The sequence below is a fragment of the Mya arenaria genome, chromosome 15 (assembly GCF_026914265.1).
Source record: "Mya arenaria isolate MELC-2E11 chromosome 15, ASM2691426v1".
NCBI lineage: Eukaryota > Metazoa > Mollusca > Bivalvia > Myida > Myidae > Mya > Mya arenaria.
In genome coordinates, this window is record NC_069136.1 from 1132272 (window position 1) to 1156476 (window position 24205).

Below are 24205 nucleotides of genomic sequence, written 5' to 3' on the forward strand. Positions count from 1 at the left end.
ACTAGTTCTTGAATTTAATTCACCACATGTGAAAAATGCATATGCATTATTTTCATACATATCCTTGAAATTTAATACATCATCTAATATCAATTTAGGCACACTATTTTCATTTAAATATTTGTACAGTTTTTGTGGAACTTTATAAGAGCCGCGTCGCGCGATTGTGGGCATTCGGACTTCAATTGGCTTTTATTATTTTATTTTTATTTGAATTCAATGATCTTTCAGGAAATAAACTAAAAAATTAATGGTGATACTACTTTTATTGAGCAAGTAAGACCATGTATTGCGAATTTTGATTCCTAAATTGAACGTCACGCACATGAAGAAATATATGGAGAGTACACCATTGAAATGACGTGCAAAATTTATGGGTCAATATAACAACTAGTCTATAATTTTATTTGTTTGCCAAACACGGAATCTTTTTGAAACATTAATAAAGAAGATAATGATGACCCATTTTAACCCATTAGGCCGTTTTAAACACAGACAATGAATGCAGACAGCTTAAGTTAGGACGAAATCCGTAGTTGCTATGGAAACATGGGTAAACTATTAGTCATAAATCGTCGAGAAAATGATGCGGCAATGACAATCCTTTAAAAGAAAGTAGCTTGAAAGAAATTGATAAACATAGAAAAAACTCATTATTTTTGGCATTTTTATTTTATAATTATTTCATTTGTTATAATCATGTCCGAGGGCTCGAGATCGCGCGATGCAGCTCAATTAAGTGAGACACAACTGATTGTAATAATTAACATTAAAGGATTTCCCATTTTTTATCCATTGTTCAATTTCAATCACTTGTATTCTTTACAAATTAATCATTTGTTGTTGTTTTTAAATATATTGTGAATGTAAAACCTAATACCATAACTGCCTCTCTACGGTTTTTTAAATTGATTGTTTCTATTCTATTTAATATGTATATGAAACACAAAAAAATGTATAGTTTACTTGTAATAAATTCTGTTTTGTTCTGTTCTATGAAGAAAATATACAGAAAAAAATGTCAATCTCATAATTAAATAAACCACTGGACCAAGTTTCAATGAATGAAAGAATGCCACATATATAAGAAACAAACATGTAATTGATGTTAACAATGACGCCTCAATAGATGTCCACTATTAAAATAATAGGTTGTAAAATTACATGTAACTAACGTACAAGAACTTGTGAGAAAATGAAGAAATAGTTTATACAACGAAAGCACGGACTTGAGACATTTCGTTATCATGATCCCAGGTGAGTATATTTAAAATCTTGCGACGGTCATTACATCCAGCTGTGGTTTAAGGGAAAAGCTGTTTTGTTTTGTTTTCAAGTAAGGTTTGATTTTCCGTATCCGTCGTTTAATTGTTATTAAACTTATAGGCGTTAACTGCGATGGGCAAATACGAGCATCTGGTCGAGTAGATCAAGAACCACTTGCCAACACGGGGGATGCGGCACGCAACATCATTGGAGGAGAAAGAGCAGACCGGAATGAGTATAAGTAAGTGGTATTTTCTCTCGCACAGTCTATAATCAAATACTTACGCTAATTTCTCTGTAGTAGCCATTGCGCAGGCTACATTTAGCACTTTAAGTATTTCAAATAAAACATAGAAACTTACAGGGACAAGCCTAGTCGCGCCTATATTGTAACCAAAAACATAAGGCTTGGCTACAACTGAACCGCATGCTCCGCTGGTAGTGTTTTTAAGAATGACTTACGTCGTTTTCTAGGCGGGCGGGACTTATATAGATATAGGGAGGGCGGCGTAAAATTAACCTATGGAATTGAATGAATTTTGTTAGGTATGATATATAAGCTTAGTATATAGGAAGCATTATGGGGGACCTTTCATGGAATTGCGGTTGGGGTCCCTATAGTAAAGGTCAAGGTCACTGTTACTCAACAATAAAGGAGCACTTTCATTGGATTGCATATGGGGCCCTTAGGATCAAGGGCTTTGCCAATATTATCACAAATAGAAGAACAAAATGTATCTCACAATGTTCTTCAGTCAATCATCCAAAACATGGATTCGTCGCATTGCGGCGTTTCATTTTGCATCAAGGGCACAATTTCCTTTAATTATATAAATACTTAAATCGATTAGTTTTGTCTATACAATTCGATTGCTAAATGTAAAGTTCAACCTGATTATAGGGTGAGAGTCGTCTAGTGGAAAAGGTGTCCCCCTTTCACCCAAGAGGCTGTGGGTTCGATCCCCACCAGGAGTACTTTCTCATGGCCACTCAAAATGGACACCATTACTGGTTTCCGCACAGGAAACTGACTCGAGTGATTCCATAAGCTATCAGATTTTTTCACAATCGATCTAAAATAAATTAGTATAATGAACCGAAGTATGGGTTTCAAGAAATGTCATATCATATTTTACTCTTAGATATTTGATGTATCTAGACCCTACTCCATACATAGAAGATATTCTGAGGACCTGTAACCCCATAGTATATAGGAACAACGAGTTGGATATAAATATGACCCAGACAAGGAAGCTCCATCTACTTCCTTTACTCGGAAACGTCGCCATCTGTTCCTTGTAATAAATGCATACACTATGCCATTAAACGTCCACAACTCATAGTTGGTGGGGTGGTTCTGTAGTAAATGAACAACATAACATGGGTTTATTCTATTATTTTTGACAACGGTTTTGCTCAGTGCTCTTCAGGGCAAATCACAATTTGTCAAAATAAAATAGAATAAACTCTTTAATATATACTTGAATGATTCTTGCCAAAATCATGCTTTGGAGAAACGAACAGCAGGGGTTAGATTGTTGATGATCTTTAACGTTATTTTGTTTGTATCAGATACCAGGTATACTTCACGGAGAACGATATTTTCATCTGCAGTGGCACTATTCTAGACTCTGTGACAGTTCTAACGGCCGCTCACTGCTTCGAATCTGGACTCAAGTAGGTGCCATTCGAGAGTTTTGAAACATTTGAGTTTCTCGACCTTGTACGTGTAGCCGACCATTCAAGAGCGTTCATACAAATGAACTCGCATGCTCAATGATCATCGTATAAGACGCTTGATCACCTAATTACCGTGCACCTTGTACAATACTGTCCATACCTGTATGGTATCAACCGTATCTTGATGATATACCACTATTAAGTAGTTCACACGTATACGCATCTTGATGACGTACCGTTCTAAAGTAGTTGACATTTTTGGTCCAATGTAGATTCTTTTTTAACCTACATCACGCAAGTGTTCAGAATGCAAACCATTTATAAACACACGGTCAGAAATACGGTGCTTTATTATACAATACCCACGTTGCACGTTCTACAAGAGTTAGCGTATTTACAGGAAAAGTGTGATATACTTGACAGATAAATGATATATGAAGTGTTTGAAAGTGAAATGCCACTTATAATTTCCAGTAATGGTGTGGTGCACCAAGTGGTGGCGGGGGATTACAGATACCAGGCGAATGACGGTACAGAGCAGGTCCGGTCCCTCAGGGCACTCGCTATCGTGAGTTAATTGAAGCTTCCTCCAGAATGGTTGCACTATCATTATGAATCACGATCGTGTCAGTTTCTTGCGTCGATGCACGCACTGATGTTTTGATTAATTCGTATCTACATTCTACAGATATGTTTGTATATTTTGCCAGTTTATATATACAGATATGTTTGTATATAAGGCCAGCACTGTAGCTATGCCAGTTTATATATACAGATATGTTTGTATATAAGGCCAGCACTGTAGCTATGCCAGTTTATATATACAGATATGTTTGTATATAAGGCCAGCACTGTAGCTATGCCAGTTTATATATACAGATATGTTTGTATATAAGGCCAGTACTTTAGCTATGCCAGTTTATATATACAGATATGTTTGTATATAAGGCCAGCACTGTAGCTATGCCAGTTTATATATACAGATATGTTTGTATATATAAGGCCAGCACTGTAGCTATGCCAATCTATATATACAGATATGTTTGTATATAAGGCCAGCACTGTAGCTATGCCAGTTTATATATACAGATATGTTTGTATATAAGGCCAGCTCCGTAGCTATGCCAGTTTATATATACAGATATGTTTGTATATAAGGCCAGCACTGTAGCTATGCCAGTTTATATATACAGATATGTGTGTATATAAGGCCAGCTCCGTAGCTATGCCAATCTATATATACAGATATTTAAAAAAAAACTGTTCAGCGAAATTGTGAAGACGGCAACGACCAGGCCTCAATTTCTCGAAAGTTCTTGAGAGCAACAAGTTCAAGAAGCTTATTTCATGAAGCCAAATAATTTACTCTATCTTAATTCCACTAAGTATATGCTAGAGTTTATTAAGTAATTTCCTCCTGAATAAGTAACCTAAGGAAGCGGAGCGCAGCGAAGCGACCGTGGTTTCTTATTAACGGAGAAATAACTTAATAAATTCTAACCGACTTAGTGTTAGCCCTCCCAAAATGCATCAGCTTTAAAATTAATCCGTGCGTCTGGCAAAATGACCCTCAATCACTGCAAGATATTGTGACGTCAGTTCAATCAGCGTTGACCCTGAAATCGCGCCTTTGCATATACCAACAGTAGGCGTGACTATATGCGCATGCGCAGTTATAGAATGTATTTATTCATGAAGAGTCGTCTTCAGCAATAAGTAACGATTCTTCACTTAGAAACTGAACATATAAATCTAGCGCCCCTGATTGGCTGAAAATGTAGGGCAAACACTAAATACAAATAAGTTTGTTAAACTAAAATTAAAATGGTGTGGTCTTACAGGTTTTCTTATTATGAGGCAATGAGTATTAAACTTTAATATCAATTGTCGAGATAACATTCCCTTTCAGCATCCAGATTACGATACGAACGATTTCATGTCTCCCGACATTGCGGTGCTGAAATTGTCCAGGCCGTTCAACTTCAATACCAATGTTGGAGAACCAGTCAAGATTCCATGTAAGTTTCAACTGGGGCGGTATAAATAAGTCCCAAAGGAATCTCTGTTCCAGAAAGCATCTTTTTTCAATGTACTCAAGCTAAGAATTTGCTCAACGTGAAATTTAATTGTAAAAAACAAACTTGCGTGTAAACACATTTTATAATCTACTGCATATTTCTATTCATGAGATGCTTAGAAGATACGTATATGTATGATAATAAATCAGAAATAGTTGTCTCCTTGGTGATTCACATTAGATCTATATTGGTTAAATGTTTTATAATTTTTATTTAGCAAACTCATGAATTTCCAAATACTCTCAAGCTGAGTGAATACGTCGAGAAAATGTTTTAGATTGTTAAAATAATGCGTCGGCTTTATAGATTATTCTGTTAAAACTCCTGCTAAAATTTTAAGATATTTAAAAAAAATTAGAACTAGAAATAATCAATAACCATTTGAAATTGAAACACTGGTATAATGTAGAGCTGAATGAAAGAACATGTAAACTATGTGATGTAAACTATGTGATGTAAACTATGTGATGTAAACTATTTTGGTGATGAATTTCATTATTTACTTAAATGCAGCTATTTTGCTGAATATAGAAAAGCAATTGATTGAGAGAAAATCATATCGGTTTCCAAATATTTTAAAATTCAACGAAGTATTACAGTATAAACCTTGTTATAACACGATAAGATGCATTAAATGCCTTTCGTTTTTGATACAGCAAAGAAGCAGGAGTCTAGAGCGAAAAAAAGGAAAAACTGCTTTGTGACTGGTCGAGGATTGATAAGTCAAGGTACAGTATATGTCATTAACTGGCCAGTTGCTCGCGTTTCATTATCCAATCACTGTTTTAACAGTCGAGCCCGGTTGGCCTGACCTCCAAGATTCTTCGAGCTAAGGGAAATTCGAGCCATCGGGAATGCATACTGTTTGTACAAAACAATCGTTCATTTACACCCAGTTCTAGCCAATGAGGAAATCGAACCAAGCGAGATCGAGCCAATTGGGATCCACTGAAGTACAATAAATAACGACTATCTTGCAATTGGGATCCACTGAAGTACAATAAATAACGACTATCTTGCAACTGGGACCCACTGAAGTACAATAAATAACGACTATCTTGCAATTGGGACCCACTGAAGTACAATAAATAAAGACTATCTTGCAATTGGGACCCACTGAAGTACAATAAATAACGACTATCTTGCAATTGGGACCCACTGAAGTACAATAAATAACGACTATCTTGCAATTGGGACCCACTGAAGTACAATAAATAACGACTATCTTGCAATTGGGACCCACTGAAGTACAATAAATAACGACTATCTTGCAATTGGGACCCACTGAAGTACAATAAATAACGACTATCTTGCAATTGGGACCCACTGAAGTACAATAAATAACGACTATCTTGCAATTGGGACCCACTGAAGTACAATAAATAACGACTATCTTGCAATTGGGACCCACTGAAGTATAATAAATAACGACTATCTTGCAATTGGGACCCACTGAAGTACAATAAATAACGACTATCTTGCAATTGGGACCCACTGAAGTACAATAAATAACGACTATCTTGCAATTGATATTTTTATTCATAATCCCATAAACGCGGTTTTTGAAAGTGGAACCACCGGCCATAAGTATAGACTTATTGGATGTTGTGATCGGCCCGGGCCCCGCACAACCATAAATGTCCCAACATATTTTCGTAAAAGTACCCTCTTGATGCCTAGCATGAGGCAATGGAGCTGCTGGACCAAATATCTTAACGTCTTTTGGTACGACGCGGTCGGGGATTAAACCCAAGACCTTCCGTTTCTGAAGCGAACGCTCTAACAGCAAGCTATCAGGACTGTATAGCATTGGTCTTTGCTTTTATCCCTGGATAATTGAACCAATTCGATTGGAACATTATTTTGAAGTCCTTAAATCAATCCACTGTTGATTTATTCATTAAAATACAAACTTGATGCAAACATATCGATTGACCTTTTTGTTTTAATTCAGCATTTTTATTAATTATTTTTGTTAATTTTCCTGAAACGAAATTATAGTGCTAATTCTAGTGCAGAACACAATTAAACTAAATATATATCAACATCTTAAATGTCTTCCAAGAAATAGGAGAGACACATTAATGAAACTATATTGTTATATCTCTTATCTTATAGCCCCCAATGAATCCCCTGATCGCCTGCAAGAACTGAAACTCCCCATCAAGAGTTTCAGCCAATGCCAGAGCACCGCATTAAGCTATTACGAAGAGACGTGGAACAGCAAATTCCTCTGCACGATTAGCAGCGGAAAGTCAGTGTGTAACGTAAGTAAGCGTTTGTCCATCTTTAGACATTAAGGTATCTATGTATTCCGGAAATGAATCCCGTTAGTTACAACGGAAAGCAATCGTACCATAGCCCGTTACACTCCTCTATTTAAAGCGTTAATCATCGTCTTTCGAAACCATGCATTATTCCTAGCAATATATTACAAACATAAAATATAACCTAATTTGTTTAATTCATTTTAAGAAGTTTGTTTAATTCATTTTAAGAAGTTATTAGTTTGTTTAATTCATTTTAAGAAGTTATTAGTAACAGTAGAAAATAAGACATATGAAAAAATACCTTGTTAAAATAAATTAACACTTAATATCTCATATATACACTGTGCTTTATATATCATGTATGCTAATGCTGTCCCTATGTGGGGACCTTATGCTTTTGCGAAATAAAAGTTGAAAGATGAAAATTGAAAGAAGGGTCGATATTCATAAAACATCTTAAGTCATTTCCTAACTAAAGTTATTATCTTAAGTTAAGTATCTCACTGGTCACATGATATGATCGCTTCATTATTTTTAAACACAATATGTACCTTAGTTTATTGATTTAACTCAAAATACATACTATTACAATATAAAACAAATCAATAATATTTTCTTTGACTGCAAAATGGTAGGAACTTGACGTTAAGAAATGACTTAAGATGTTTTTGAATACCACACATAATGCTTAAATTGCTTAAATAAGCTCTTAGTTGTACCGCGTCATTAGCCCTAGTGTGCAGAGGGGGGGGGGGGGGTCTATTAAATAAGCGTTGTCACTGAAATCGCGCCTTTGCATATGCAAAGAGTATGCGGGGCTATATGCGCATACGGAGTTATAGCAATTTAATTATGAAGAGTCTTCTTCAGCAATTTGTAACATTTCTAAACAAAGAAGAAACTAGACATTTAAAAAACCTAGCGGCCCTGACTGGCTGACACTGAAGGGCAAACATTAAATATGTCTTATGAAAAGCCGCCGTGAATACTGATCAAGTCCAGGCTATGTATCGTGGGTATTGAGTCAGTAATTAAAGAATTATTAGAGTCACGGCCTCTAAACGCCAGCTCCACCACTTTACGGTGGTGCAAAGAAAAAGAGCTGTCGACACTTCCGTGGTGGAGCTGTGCCCTTTGTTTACATGACCAAACTTGAGATGATTTATATTTTATTTGATAATTTCATTACATATTTCGAAAATCGGTGAATGTGGTACCGTGTAAGAACACTTCTACTGTAGGCTGGTTACTATTTCGTTTCAATATTGTGCAAACTGTGGTGTCAGGAGCTTTTCTCCCTAATCGGACTTGTGCATATTTTGAGATCTGATTGCATAGCAAGTACATTTCGGTTCTTACACACCCCGTAAGACAATCTCACGCATGCAAACATAACTGTTATGTGTAGTGCCTATGCCGGAACACAACAAAACTGATAAGCACTTCTTAAAAAGGAAAAATTCACATATTTATAAAAGTGGTGGCGCTGTTGCCCTAGTGGTGGCGCTATCGAGTATGTTTTGCGCTTGAAGTAATATAAAAAGTTAACGCTTTAGGAATGAATACAACAGTTTCTATGTCTATCATTCATTGAACATTATGCTGGTTATGCATACTACTTGTGGAAACAAAACTCCACGCGAACTACCTTAACCTTACTGAAAACTATTTCGAAAACAAACGGCCAGGTGCTGTTAATTTTACCATATAACTATAAGTATCAATAATGTGTGTCCGGTACGCATAGAAAAATCCGTCCCGAGTGCACGCGCGTAAGCCGGTAACGAGGTTTGCCGAGTTATCGGCCACGCAGCGTGACCGAAGGACGGATTTTTCGATCCGGACCGGAAAAACATGATTGAAATTTTTTCTTGCATATCTAAAATTATCAATTTGTGGAAAAATTGAGGTAGAAAACGCACTTTTGTACATTTTACCAAAAAGCGCGTGAAACGTTGTTTTCTGACGTCATAAAGCGCAGTAATTTTAAATCACTATTGATGTCAAATAGTAACTATTTAAATCTCATTTTTACGATTATTCATTATCTAATGAAATTAATTGCATGCTTATATAATTGATTGCGCTTTATTGAAATGAAATAATGTACTTTTCATAAACCATACAATAAAAGAAATAAGAAGTAGCGCGTTGTTGCGCATAACTCATCTTACATGGTGGTGTAAGATGCGTTTTTCCAGCACTGGTCAAATGACCGGAACACACGTCCGGTATGCAAGAATACCTCTTGCATAACCGGACCCACATTATAGATACTTATAGTTATATGGTAAAATTAACAGCACCTAGCCATTTGTTTTCGAAATAGTTTTGAGTAAGGTTAAGGTAGTTCGCGTAGAGTTAGGTTTCCGCAAGTAGTATGCATAACCAGCATACTGTTCAATGAATGATAAACATAGAAACTTTTGTATTCATTCCAAAAGCGTTTACATTTTATATTACTTAAAGCGCAAAACATACTCGATAGCGCCACCACTAGGGCAACAGCGCCACCACTTTTATAAATATGTGAATTTTTCCTTTTTAATAAGTGCTTATCAGTTTTGTTGTGTTCCGGCATAGGTACTACACATAACAGTTATGTTTGCATGCGTGAGAATGTTCTTACGGGGTGTGTACGCACCGAAATGTACTTGCTATGCAATCAGATCTCAAAATATGCACAAGTCCGATTCGGGAGAAAAGCTCCTGACACCACAGTTTGCACAATATTGAAACGAAATAGTAACCAGCCTACAGTAGAAGTGTTCTTACACGGTACCACATTCTCCGATATTCGAAATATGTCCGTTAAATGAAATTATCAAATAAAATATAAATCATACTCACGTTTGTTCATGAAAACATAGGGCACAGCTCCACCACGGAAGTGTCGACAGCTCTTTTTCTTTGCACCACCGTAAAGTGGTGGAGCTGGCGTTTAGAGGCCGTGAGAGTATCGTCCTAGTCCCTAAAATCGCGACCAACCTTGATTCGCGGCCATCTTTGTTTTTACCTGGTTATCACGTGAAATGCACGTATCTACAAAGCTATGACGTCATTTTTACTACGAACTATTTACAAGAGTAGATGCTTTCCAACTCGCAAAAAAATATCTTTAAAACAGACAAATTCAATTGAAACAATGGTTAACACTGCAAACAACGTAGTTTTACTAATCCCAAATTAATTGCCATAGAAACCAACCATATTTGCCACATAACATCCTTAAAAATTCGCTGGTTATTTCGTCTGCTTTGTATACATTTTATCAATGACAGTGTCGTGACCTAAATTCTTGTAGGAAGGCAAAGCAAACTTATAATATGTGTTTTCATGACCCATAGTCTTAGTGTCAAAATAAAGAAATTAGTGAGTGTTAATTTCTGTTTTAGGTGCATCCCTAAGCAGTGATAAAGCAGTACATAATTTATTTCCAACTGCCCTTAAACATGCTTATGTACAAAATGATCAGAGAGGAAGGCACTTATGTCCTTAAGTCATCTAGAATGTTCAGTGTTCCTGAAAATACACTTAGAGACAGTTTTGTCTTTGGGTTAAATTATACTTCCCGCCACTACGAGTAATTTGACATGATTTAATGTTTTATGTTTACAAAATACTGTAAATCTTTTATTACAGGTTGAAATTTTGAAATTAACATTTTTAAAGATATGTTTGATGTTTTTCTCAAAAAACAATTGATCAAAATAGTGTTGGCCTAATTAAAACGTGCTGACCTAGATTACGTCAGAGCTCGCGAATCAAGGTACTATAATCAAGATGGCGGCCTAGTTTCAGTGTCTGTACTCTGTTGACATTATTTACGTGAACTTTTGATCGTTTGTTCTTAAATACTTGTGGAAATATGGATAAATAAATGGCATGTCTGACAAAAGTAGTTAAATCATTTCATTGTTTTGCTCAACTTTATTATTTTTTATTTTATTCCTTACATCCGCGAATCATGGTTAGTCGAGGATAGTGGATGATGATGATGTGCCCCGGTGTTGTGACACTGACTGTACATTTATATTAAGTGAAAGTGTTATTATCAAAGTACTCACAGTTGTCATGTCAAATTTGTTGTTGTCCGCGATGGGGTAACTTAATTTTAAACCCAATTGTAGACACGAGTTTACTTTGTAGAATTACCCCACCCGGCATTGCGTTTACTGTTTCCTGCTAATCCAACGTATATTCCGGTTTAGAACATGCAAGCAACTTAGCTATATTGTGTAACAGACTTATATGACTTCATTTCATAAGCTTCTTACTTTTAAAACATGAGGAATATCACGTAATTTTGTCTGTTTCATAGCAACTTATTGCAATATCATAGTCAGTCAGCCATCTTGTTTCATTGATTTTTGACATTTACGTCACATCCTTTTACCAAGGTTGCTATAACCGCGAAGTTTAAACTCTAGAGGTTGATAATTTTACCTTGTATTGTTATTTTGCTTTGCTTTAGCCCTGTAAACTTAAGGCGAAAATGTATATTCTAGCATAACTATCTTAATCGCCATATTTTCAGCGGTTCTATTTTTAGACCGATCAAAGTTTTACTAGTCGATTCAATTTTAGGCGATCGATCGCATTTTCCTAGATCGATCAGCTGTAGTCGATGCGCTTTTTTGGTGTCGATCTACGAGTCGATGCAGTAGTCTGCATCACGCATATACAAGGAGCGTAGATTTTTGCTCAGGAGTTCTCCAGTTTTCTTTCGTGGCGGAAGCCTGCGTTTAACATCTCGGCATTTTTTAAAAGTAATTATAGCACAAAAGAATCAAGAAATATTAAAGAACATTAGTTAAATAATAAGTGGAACCGTTTTACAACGTTTAAGTAATTTATAAGATTTTGCTAAAGTTTTATTAACATTTTATCAATTTAAGGCGTTTGATGGCTGACTGTTTTAGTGTTTGATTGACAGGGAAATAAAACTGTTTTAGTCATAAACAATAACAACATTTTAGCCTTTCTCAAAACGACGGTTTTACCATGCATGTTTTCTTGTTGATGTTAACATAGTAAACTGAATAAATATTTTAACGGTTATTATCGTTTGTGACTTATCACCCGGATGTCAGCCTAAAGTCCGCGCCAGAACTGTAATACACGTAGGGCCAGAGCTAGCCCACAACAATATTCGTTGTTTATCAGAAATACCCTTAAATTCCAGTCGTGAGCTTCCGATTAAAGCACCCTTCCAAATCGGACTGACTGTTAACACATTTTTTGGCTCACTCCGATAGGAAATACCGTCTGCTCCTGATTAAAGTGCCGTTCCGGGTTAATATTTCGTGTTATTTCAGGGTGACTCTGGAAGTCCAATCGTGTGTTTCCTGAACAACACACCATTCCAGCTGGGTATTGTCTCCTGGCACGGCAGTGACTGCGCCACCGACGGCTTCAGTGCGTACACCAGGACGCTATCTCACAGAGGTTGGATCTTGGCCAGAATTGCAAATCTCTAGAGAAACCAACTTCACGAAGCGGTTATTTCCCTTTGGCAGATAAGAAGTCACTGCCGTCACGTAAATCACGTGATCCCGATCAAAATTACCTGATGTCAGTAAAAAGCAGTTCACATGAAATTTATTTAAAAGTTTTACTTTAAAAAAAAAAAACGCCATTCCTTAAAAACAACTTTAGAAAATGTATTTTCATCAAAAATAGCCTAGCCTACAAAATATCTGAAACAGTGCAGAACTTTTAACTGTTGAAAACCAACAAAACAGCTCCTAGTGTTCTTGTTCTGGGAGATAAAATGGTTACATGGTGTCAGGTACTTCTCTTCTCGTCAAAGGACATCACTGCGTATAAGATTGCTAAAATAATTGTCACAGTCCATAAATATATACAGATTATGTTGCGATGTATACATAATAAATCGTTGAACTGTGTGTGTGTTTAAATGACTTCGTGCTTGTCCACATTAAAAACCGAGAGTAGAGCGCAGATATAGTACCGTGCAGATTAAAATCATTATGATTTTGATATCTGTGAAAAATTTATTCATCAAGAGGATACCTTCTTGACAGATGAAACAACATTCTTACCCGGGTCAGATTAATACATGTAATAGCTATGACGTGTTTTCGGTTCGAATCGGGGAAAAAACGACCAGAGGTTACGTACATAAGTCGATAACGAGGCTTGTCAAATTTCCGGCTACGCTTCGTGCTCGAGGGTCGAAATATTTTATCCGGACCGGAAAGAATTGGCTGATCTATTTCTTGCACAACTTTAAATATCTTATTTGCCATTTATGGTAAAATGGTAAAATTGACAAAGAAAATGCATTTTTTTTATTGGAACTTACATCCTGTGCGGTTTAAAACAAAACAAAACGTCTTGACATGTGTTAATTGTATATCAATGTTGATGGCAAATCGTTCGTATAAAAGCTAAAAATATTCATTTTCAATCTTAATTAAAGTTGATATCTCTTGGTTTAACTTAAAATTTAATTAACGTCTTGTATAATTATATTGCATGGAAAAATATTTAGGGCTTAAAAAAATGCATGTTATGTTATTTAGAAGAAAATTCATGAAAAAGGAACGTTATAACTGAATGCTAAATGCCAGGATGTGGTCTAGGGTGCATTTTCTTTATTTAAGATTGAGAAAGCTACTTTAAGCTGATATTTCGTTTAAGTATGAATGATGCACATCCTTTTTAGTTGCTATACTTTGAAGTAAGTCCAATATCTGCAACCAAAGAGACTCATTGCATGAAAATGTTTTTGCGAGATTAGAACTTTTCTTATTTTCGACCTGATGCAATATGGATTGCTTGAAAAAAGCGATGCCTTATTTAAAAGTGAGTCAATTTTCTTTGGAGAAACGTGAAATACCCTTTTATTGTTTTAAATCATTTGGCTTTGAGCTTAATTTTAAGAAAATGTATGGTTATCATATACGCAAAAGGCTAGAAATGCCATTTTATTACACTTTAGAGTTTGCCTATTATCATTGAAATGGATAGAAATTAATAGCGTATAGCCAAAGGCAGAATTCTCAAATGGTCAAAAGTTTAAAACAATATTAATAATCACTAAACCAATTAAAAAATATTGGAAGATGTCAATAACTTTCACTACGCACCTTACATAGACAAGGGTAAAACAAAAAATTAAGCGTCCGCCATGAATTACTTTTTTCAGTAAGAAAAAAAGTTGCTGCTATAATAACAGTGTGTGTATATATACCACGTGGTAAATTACGTCATAAATACTACGTCGGAAGACAATGTTTTGTTTTAAATGAAGACTTTAACCAAAGATTTCTCCCACCTCAGATAAGTAGATCCAAAAATTTAACCATGCTAGAAATTCTTATCTTGGCCACGGGCAAAGATAAAACGCCCGTATGGAACTCCTTTTTAATGGTCATCACATTGTAATTACCTCCCTTGTTGAAGACGTCTGAGGCATCATAGAAACCTTGTCTTGGTGCAAATTTTAGAAAGCTTATTAATTATTTCTCGCTTCAAATGTCACCATACAAAGGTTTTCACGCACCTTTCAAGAAATAATGCTGCACTCTCCTCAGAACTATTTAAAGAACCATTTGATTATTTACATGATCTGAATCACTGCGCGCATATCCATGGCAACCACGAATTATCACATATCTATACGCATTTATTTTCACTACGCACAAAAGATTACATTTTTGCTTAATTTTGTTTAACTGAGGTGGGAGAAAAAGCATCTACCATAGCAGCTCGTGTAAGATATGTTCATCCCAACCCGAGCGTATGGTGTTTTGCGGAAACGAGGTTTACCGAGAGCGGCCATGGAAGATACTTTTAATCTTTACTATTTATCCACCATGCTAAATGAAACATTCCACAGTCTACACTGCTTACTTAACCCCGCCAGTCATTAACTAAAACATCTAAACACTACGCACAAAAGAGTTCTAGCGAAAAAACTTGTTAACTTTATTTTGTTTAACTGAGGTGGGAGAAAAAGCATCTCCATAGCTGCTCGTGTAAGATAGGTTCATCTCAACCTACGCTCGGGTTGGAATGAACCTATCTTGCACTCTCGGCCATGGAAGATACTTATAGTCTCTAGTGGCGGAGATAGATTGGTTGTATAATTTTTTATAGTCGTATATGTATGAAATATGTCTCTTATCTTGGAAAGATGGATATAATTATTTTAAACATAATTACAGAAAAATAGGGATATGCAATGGAGTGAAATATATGATACATACGCATTTTAAACAATAAAAACAATAAGAAAATAAGCAGCATTTCGGCCGCGTCTAATTTGTTTACATTTTCAAATCATTTGGAAAGAAATATTAGCTAATACATGTCGCTTTAATCTTAATAATGTTTTCCTTATTTGCTCCCAGTTTTAGTACAATGATGCTTTTTATTATGAAACTCTATGATCACACAGTTTTAAACCTTTAATTTTATTAGGCAGACTGTGTGTGATGTTTATAGTTTCAAACAATGACTGCATCGTATCTGTGAAAAGGTTTTGCATTAGGTGCTCTGAATTGTATTCCTCCGTCTGCAGATAGAGTTGGGATCTCTAATCAGAGAAGTACTTAAGTTTATTATTATTTGTTTTATTGTTAAGTTTCCTGCATAGTTAATGCATACTTTGATAATATTTACCTTTTGCGTTTTATATTTATTAAGGATTGTTGGGATAAGAGTGTGGTTTGTGCACATAAACTGGTTTAAACCCCCAGTAAATTTACATTTTACTGACCGTTCAAAGGCGGTACCTAACAATTATTGATAAACTTACATATTTTTTTATATATATATAGTATGTATGCACTGAGCTGTTTGTGGAGTTTTGTGCTGTTCTTCCATGTTTCTTGTTTGTGATTTATGTTCTATGTCTTTGGCGTTTACCCAGTGCCATGAAACCGGGTTTATGATTAAACTTTTTGCTACTGAGCTTGTTTCTGTAACTTTTCGCATAAATATTGCCGAGACTCGGTAGCTAACACTCGGCCCTCCTCTTGCATTGGCCACAAAATCACTACCATCTGCATAAATAAGCATTGACAGAATAAATTTGTCAGGCACTTTGTAGCCAATTGTATTATTCTTGAAAGTACATATCGCTTTGTAATACTATGAAGTTAGCCTGTTATAAAAAGTTGTTGTATTTTTCTTTTTTTTTAAATGTGCCCATTTATTAACTGATCTAATTAAACAATAGTGTTAATGATGCACTATTGTAATGTATTATCAATTATAAGTATATTTACCTCCATTTCATGTTTTATGAGTAATATTATACAAAAGTGTCATTTGATAGGTATAAATAAGTTTGTGTAAATATATGCTTACGACGTGTTGCCATGGTAACCAGGATAAAAAAAAATATTCGGTGCAAGTTCCAACCTAATGTCCATTCGTTGTTTTTACTTTGAAAATCGCCATTGTATTATGGTTCTTTTCGAACTTTTTTCATTTATTTTATTATATTCAGGACTGTCAATTTTATACACTAGGCACAAGAAGGTTTCATGATATCAATTACCTTATTATTTAATATTGAATGCTTCCGGTGACATTATATTCATAATGGTTGCCATGGAAACCAATTTTTTTTTCATTTATCTTTTCAATACAGATTAAGAATGGCCTTGAAAATATGTTGATGTTGTTATAGTGCAGAATTGTGTATATTTCAATAATACATATGTATTGTGTCTTAGTAAACAAATGAATTAATAAATTGTTTAACTCCACCAATTTCCAGGTATTATTTAAACATATATGCCTTTCAAGTTGCTCCCTTTTTTATTTTCTCTACGTTAAGTTTTTTTTTCTAAAGTATAGGCATGTCAGGTATTCCTTATATCTAATTTTCACCGAAAAAGTGATTTCGGTCCAAAAATTCCGTGACATTAAGATATAAAATTGGTAAAAACTTTTTTTTTAAAAATCCGAATCCGTAAGACATAAAATGTATTATTGTTTATATATATTGTTATATTGTTCATTGGTTATAACTATATTATTTTAACAAATAGTTCTGATAAAATATGACACGTAAACGTTCAATTTATCAAACAATGGAATGAAATATATTTAATCAAGATATTGTGAAATAGAAAATAAAAGTACACGTCGCTGATTTAACTTATTAGATCGCAATGGTGAAAGTCGAGGTTTTCACTCTACTTTAGTTATTATGCAGCACTTAGATGTTTACACATACATACGTCATCAAACCAAACACCAGTAAAATGTTTCATTAGTTCCTTAAAGTTCCCATAATCACTTGTAAATGGTACCTCGCTAACTAAAATCGAACTTCCGAAAGCAGAAGTTAAGTAGTCAGGGGTCGTTCAAAGTGTTCATGAATGTTTGCTTTGTGGATAAGAACTCTCGCTGTAATTGTAAATTCATTTGTGAACTTTACAATTTATTCTTTAAAGAGTCTGACTGACAAATGAGCTAGCTCTGTGATGGCTCCATTCACCTGGTAACTACACTTAATTTCAGAATTATTAAAGACGCCGAACACTTTCTGTTCAAGTGAAAAAATATATAATAGAACGTAAAGTAATATTTAGGGAAACCCGTGCCTTCTATTCACTTAAAGCTAGTGCGCACTCTCACAGATTTGACGTTTTTACAACTTTTTTATTTTTTGTCTTGGAAAGAGCAAATTTTTGCATAAGTATCTTCAAACCAATAGTAAAAGATTGCTGATAAAAGATCAGATCGCAGATTTGCATATTTCCGTTCGAAAATCAATATTTTATGGATTTAACCGTTACTAACGGTTTAAGACAAGTGCATAAAACATTTATGCGAACTTAAATATGAAAATCTGCGATCTAATTATTTGTCAGCAGTCTTATATCACTGGTTTTCATGTATTTTCCCCAAATTTGGCTCGTTCCAAGACAAAAATGAAAAAAAAGTTGTCAAAACTTTCAATCTGTGAGAGTGCAGCTTTAATGTCGACGAATTATTGTTTGGCTTCGACAACCTAAGCGATGAACAGAATGAGTTCATATTTTATACAAGTTCAAAAATAATAAAGAATATTAAACAATTTTCGTTAAAGCTGTCATTCCAGTGTAAACTAAAAAGGGGGTAATGGTGGCAAACCTTTTTTCTTTTTCCTTTTTCTCTTGCAAACATATATTAACATCGTATCATGGTTGAACTAAGCTCATTCTAATGCAATTTGTTTACACAAGAATGTTCTAAACATAGCAGTTTGTATCATAGTGACAATTCATAAACTGTTATGCAATTTCTTTTTGTTGATATAAGGCTGACAAAACGGGGAGGGCCGATTCCTAAAGATGAAATAACTTGTGGCCAAAACCTTTTGCATAACTATACATTTGTGCTGAAATATTTGCATTCGAATGTGCTATGTAAACTTGTTTATATGCAATAAAATATTATTTAACTAACCATAATTTTGAAATATATATATATATATTACTGAAAGCAGAGTATGTGTAAAGCTATAAAACTTTGTATATTTGCTCTACATTCTTTGTTTAAAGTCTTCATTCGAAGCAAAATATTGCCTTTCGACGTAGCATTTATGACGCAATTTATCACATGGTATACACACACTGGAGGAAGAGTTTGTGAAATAAGAAAAAATCTACTCAATAACCATAAATCCGTGCGTTGCAATCACTTTTTCATTGACGATAATGACTGACATAAACTAATTAGCGCCAAATACACTCTCGTTCAAAAATTGTTGTTAACGTCCAAAGTACCAGTTGAATTAGGAGTGCGATAGCTTTTACATAAATGTCTTTGCAAGTTTAGCACTCTATTTTGATAGCATATAACTCTCAAAACAAATAGTCAAACATGTTGTTTTTTAAAGATAAATCAGATATAAACATTTCAGTCCTTTGCATAAACAGTCTGCCGAAAATTGTCAAAAAGGTTTTATATATTTATTTTTTGTTTGCTTTGCTATATTTACAGTAAAACCCTGCCAAAATCAAAATAACCTCGGGGCAATTCAGTTGTTGACATATATATGACATTGAATAACCGGAGATTGTAAATTTTCCCACGTGGGTATTTTGTGTTTATATGCACACTTCGCCCCGAGGGTAAATCTCGTCTTGTAACGATAAACTAGACATATTAAATTTTAAATTAAAATAACTTATCCCAGCAGTTGCTCCCTTTGAATAATTACAACTGTAACCTACAGCCATTGGATATGTTCGTTACAACTTCAGAGTGCACTGGCGAGATGTATCAAACAGTATATTCAACAACAAACTGAACAATTTAAATGAGATTACTTTTTATATTCTTTGATCTTCAACTCAACAATAAAGAAATGTTCATATAAATGATGGCACTAACGACAGCCCCGATCAAATTTCTTAATAAATAAAAAGTTAAAAGGGCGTTGTAGACATTTTGCAGTATAAATATCTATCGCTCAGTGCCTCGTTTTCAGAAACAAGCGACATTTAACATCAAGGCAAAGGTAAGAATATTTCCTCCTAAGATAGGCATATGGTTTTAAGTATACATCATTTTTACTGATTTAACTGCCATGGTTATATACATCTAATATGAACTAACTGTTTGTAACTATATTTTGAAGGAATCAACCCGCTAGTATTGTGGAGTATGTTTGGTACTCGATACGCCAGTATGGCTCCATGTGTTTCACTTACATAAGAAAAACAGTCATTTATCATAATAGGATTGTCCGTAAATCATTTTGATTCATCGTGACTTAGTTTTTAATATTATGATCCACCGTGACTCAATAATGAATACCGCCATTATTATCCGATAAAAATACTTAAATTAGATATGTTAAATAGATGCATAAAAATGAGGAAGCTTGGTGTCTTCGAACATTGAACAATTACCAATGCTTATGGAAATGATAAATTCAAACCTTATATTGAAAATCATAATGGATTCAAGTATACATGCTATGTAGGACCTTATGATTCCCGGATCATATTCTTCTCAGGTCTGGGGAAAATAGGATCATATTTTTTTACAGTTCCAAACTGTAACATATATGACCAAAATGGTGGTAAGCAAGAGAATCATACTCTTCACAGATTTTGTCGATGACATTGCTGTTTGATAAATTTGATATCAAAAATGTAATAATAAAAATAGATAAAAAAATAAAATAAATAATTATAATAACATGATAAAAGTAATAATAATAATTCAATCATTCGGTCAATATTTTAGTTACAAACAGTTAAACACATTATGTAATGGCATCTTTATTTCCACCGAAATTTCACAACCCCACACGATCTTTTAATTACTCTCTTCGTTCTGGTGTTTGTGTGATTTTTAAGAAATCAGATCCCCAATCTGTTGGTAATTATCGTCCAATATCCCTCTTGAGTGTTATTAGCAAGGTTCTAGGAAGGATTTTGCATAAATACATGTTTACTTTCTTCCGTCAAAATGACTTCTTAACCTCATTTCAGTCAAGGTTTATTCCAAATGACTCCACTGTAAATCAGCTTGTATCTATCTATCACTCCTTCTGCCTTGCACTAGACGAGGGTAAAGAAGTAAGGGCAGTATTTTGTGACATCTCAAAGGCCTTTGATCGCGTATGGTCTGAAGGTCTATTTTTCAAGCTTCATGAAAGTGGTATTTCCGGTTCTCTATCATTATGGCTTACTGATTATCTCAGTGAAAGAAAACAGAGGGTTGTCTTGTCTGATACTATGTCAGATACGGTTTCAATATCTGCCGGAGTTCCACAGGGTTCAAATCTTGGACCCCTACTCTGTCTTGTCTTTATAAATAATATCGCACGGGAAATAAAATCACCCATACGTCTTTTCGAAGATGATACTACCCTGTATATTATTGTCGATGATACTTTGTCTACAGCTCAGCAACTAAATGATGACATGAACAAAATCCATATGTGGGCAGAAAGGTGGCTTGTATCATTTAACCCCGCGAGCACCGAATCATTTTTAATATCTCGAAAAACAAACAGACAGCCACCACGGTGGAGAACCCACGTGACTTATTTGGTAAAGTGCACGGCGACAAATGTCAACAAGTCTCGATTCAGGTAAGGTTTTTAAAGATAACTTTTTTAATATTTGGAGAATTTTTGTGAAATAAAGACCATAAACCCCGCATTTAAGAGCTCTATCCACGGTAATAAAGAACGTTCTCTAATATCCTAAAGTTTTCCTGAAAATCTTGACCAACTGATTTCTCAGAGTTGAAATCTAAGGCAAAGTACACGGCTTTTGACAAATCTATCGCTTTACTTCATGTTAGCCGTAAATAATTCATACACAAATCTTAGTTTAAGCAAATGTTATGCATTTTATAGTTTTCAGTGTGTATTGTTTAACTTCTAGTAATTTCAAAGGTTAAAATGAACTAAAACCAAATTGATAAAGTACACGGACATTTTAGGATGATAAAGTACTCGGTCATTTTAGTTTATGTTTGAAAGTAGAATGCGGTTTACAAACTAATAGTTATATAAGCATTTTCTATTCGTGAAGTCAGAATGTATAGTGTTTAGTTTTTATTTAAGTTATATCAATAAATTTTGCATTATATAACGCACACCTAAATAACTAAATATTTAGCAATCATATTTAATGAGGAATTGAAAGATAGTCTATGGGATAATTTAAGAGAGTCTGCCATTATAAGTTCGATTACTTTTAAATATGCAATACAGAATCATACATACATTTCTTCAAAAATCAGATAGTTTTACTTATAAATTATAATCTGGACTGACGGCGAATAAAACATCTCTGTAGTTAGCGGCCCGTTTGTGGTGATTATAAATTTCATGAATGTTCCTATTTTGATGTGATATACAACAATAAAATAGGCACATCACAATTAGTTTATACATATTTCCACATTTAAAGCATATTGTTCATACCTTTCAGGTAACGCTGAATCTTTTATTTGGTTCAGTCTGAACACATATTATCTGATCTACATCAGTAAAACTGCGGTCGTTCGAACAATACAGACAGGAACTCATTGTAAAGATGGAGGCTCGGAGTCAGATGGGAAACAGCAAGGAGGAATGAGAGCACACTGTATTACCAACTTACAGGCTAGGACTAAGACTTGAACATCTGGATAAGAGCTGAGCATGGAACTTTAGAATGTTCTAGACTAAAGGCTGAAATGTGATTACAAAATAATTGGTTTCAAAGCTTTCTGAATTATATAAGATACGTGCAGTTAAGAGTTTATAGGACATCAATGGGGAAATGACAACAATGCATCTCTAAACCTTGTGAAAATGTTTTATGCTCAATCCGTTTTCATACTAATTTTACACAGCAATTTTTCAGTACTGTAAGACAAACGAACATTTTGAAAGAGCACCATTTGGTAACAGTACGTTTTGCTATTTATCTTAATAAAATGTTAAACTCATCAAAACGTTATTTTAACTCGGCAACATACTGGAATGCACTTCTAACTAGACCATTTTGATCTTTCAATGTGTCCTGATTAGGTGTGTTTCGCCTTAACGTGCCTGCTGAGTCCAGATTTGAACGTGAATGCTGAGCGACACTGTAGACATTTGTGACGTGTCATTCCCCTGTGTCTGGTAGAAATCTGGTCACTGAGATTGGTCGTGTCACCCAATTTGAACCCACACACATCACAGGTTAGCTTCAATTGGCCGCTTTCGCGTCTTTCGTGTATTTTCAAGTCTTGCAAGAGCAGTTTTGCCACAATATTTGCAAACGTGCAACTTTGTCTCGCCGTGATTGCTGCACCTATAAAAAAAACATGTACAAGTTAGCGAGAAATGCTGGCAATGTCAGTAATTGAATATAATTTATAAACAAGAGGGCCATGATGGCCCTAAATCGCTCACCAAAGGGTTTAACCTTTGTTATTAATATAGCTTGTTTCTCAAAGAATATTCAACAAGAGCTGTCAAAGTATGTGACAAATGCCCCCCAATGTGACATTGATCTATGAACAAGTACATAAAAAGTTGATCTTGCCTTTATGTGTCAAATACATATTGCAAGTTATATTAAATTGCCTCTGAGCATATAAAAAAAAAAACCATACTAAATGACAGCCAACACTCTTTATGTCCTCATATTCAGCATTCCATTGTGAATAAACACTTAGTTATCTTTCACATTAGAGGTAGGGACATGGGTCTTGCATACGACACGTTGTCTTGGTATGTCGAAAACATATGGCAAGTCATTTTAAAATCTGTCCATATAAGAGAAAGTCACAGCGCGGACACGACAGCCTATATTTTCCTTCAGGTTGCCATGGCAACCAGAGTTCTGCATGGAATTAATTTTTTTGAACAATTTTGAAAAAGCACCAACCAAGGATCATTCCTATGAAGTTTCATCAAAATTGTCCAAGCGGTTTAGGAGAAGAAGATGATTGTAACCAATTGTTGACACTTTTTCTTTAGGTTGCCATGTCAACCAGAGTTCTATATGGAATTAATTTCTTTGAACAATTTTGAAATAGCACCAACCAAGGATCATTCCTATGAAGTTTCATCAAAATTGTCAAAGCGGTTTAGGAGAAGAAGATGATTATAACCAATTGTTGACATTTTTCTTTAGGTTGCCATGGCAACCGGGCCAAACAAAATTATGTGAACAAATTTAAGAGAGGTCCATGCAAGGACACTTCAAACCAAATTTGCTGAAGATCTATCAAGGGGTTCATGCGAAGAAAATGTTAAGTTTTTTTTACTAATTTTAGCTCTGGTGGGCCTTAAAAGGGGCCAAACAAAATTATTTGAAAAGACCTGACAGAGGCCCATGCTAGGATGCTTCAGACTTGAAGATCCATCAAGCAGTTAATAAGATCAAGTTGTTTAAAGGTTTTTCTATTTTTTTGCTCTGGTGACCCCTAAAAGGG

General features: G+C 34.7%; 1 protein-coding gene across 1 annotated transcript; it reads left to right on the plus strand.

Annotated features, from left to right (window-relative positions):
* Positions 1–1247: 1247 nt before the first annotated feature.
* Positions 1248–12774, plus strand: LOC128220049 (trypsin-3-like). The gene is made up of 7 exons (XM_052928299.1): positions 1248–1257; positions 1387–1507; positions 2839–2943; positions 3421–3514; positions 4856–4964; positions 7143–7291; positions 12613–12774. The coding sequence occupies exons 1-7, from the start codon at positions 1248–1250 to the stop codon at positions 12772–12774; spliced, it is 750 nt and encodes a 249-aa protein (XP_052784259.1).
* The last annotated feature ends 11431 nt before the right edge of the window (positions 12775–24205 follow it).

Excerpts from the sequence above, each read along its gene's own strand:
- LOC128220049 (XM_052928299.1), top strand. Across the intron at positions 3,515-4,855 it reads CCCTCAGGGCACTCGCTATC|CATCCAGATTACGATACGAA; the intron begins GTGAGTTAATTG and ends ATTCCCTTTCAG. Across the intron at positions 4,965-7,142 it reads AGAACCAGTCAAGATTCCAT|CCCCCAATGAATCCCCTGAT; the intron begins GTAAGTTTCAAC and ends CTTATCTTATAG.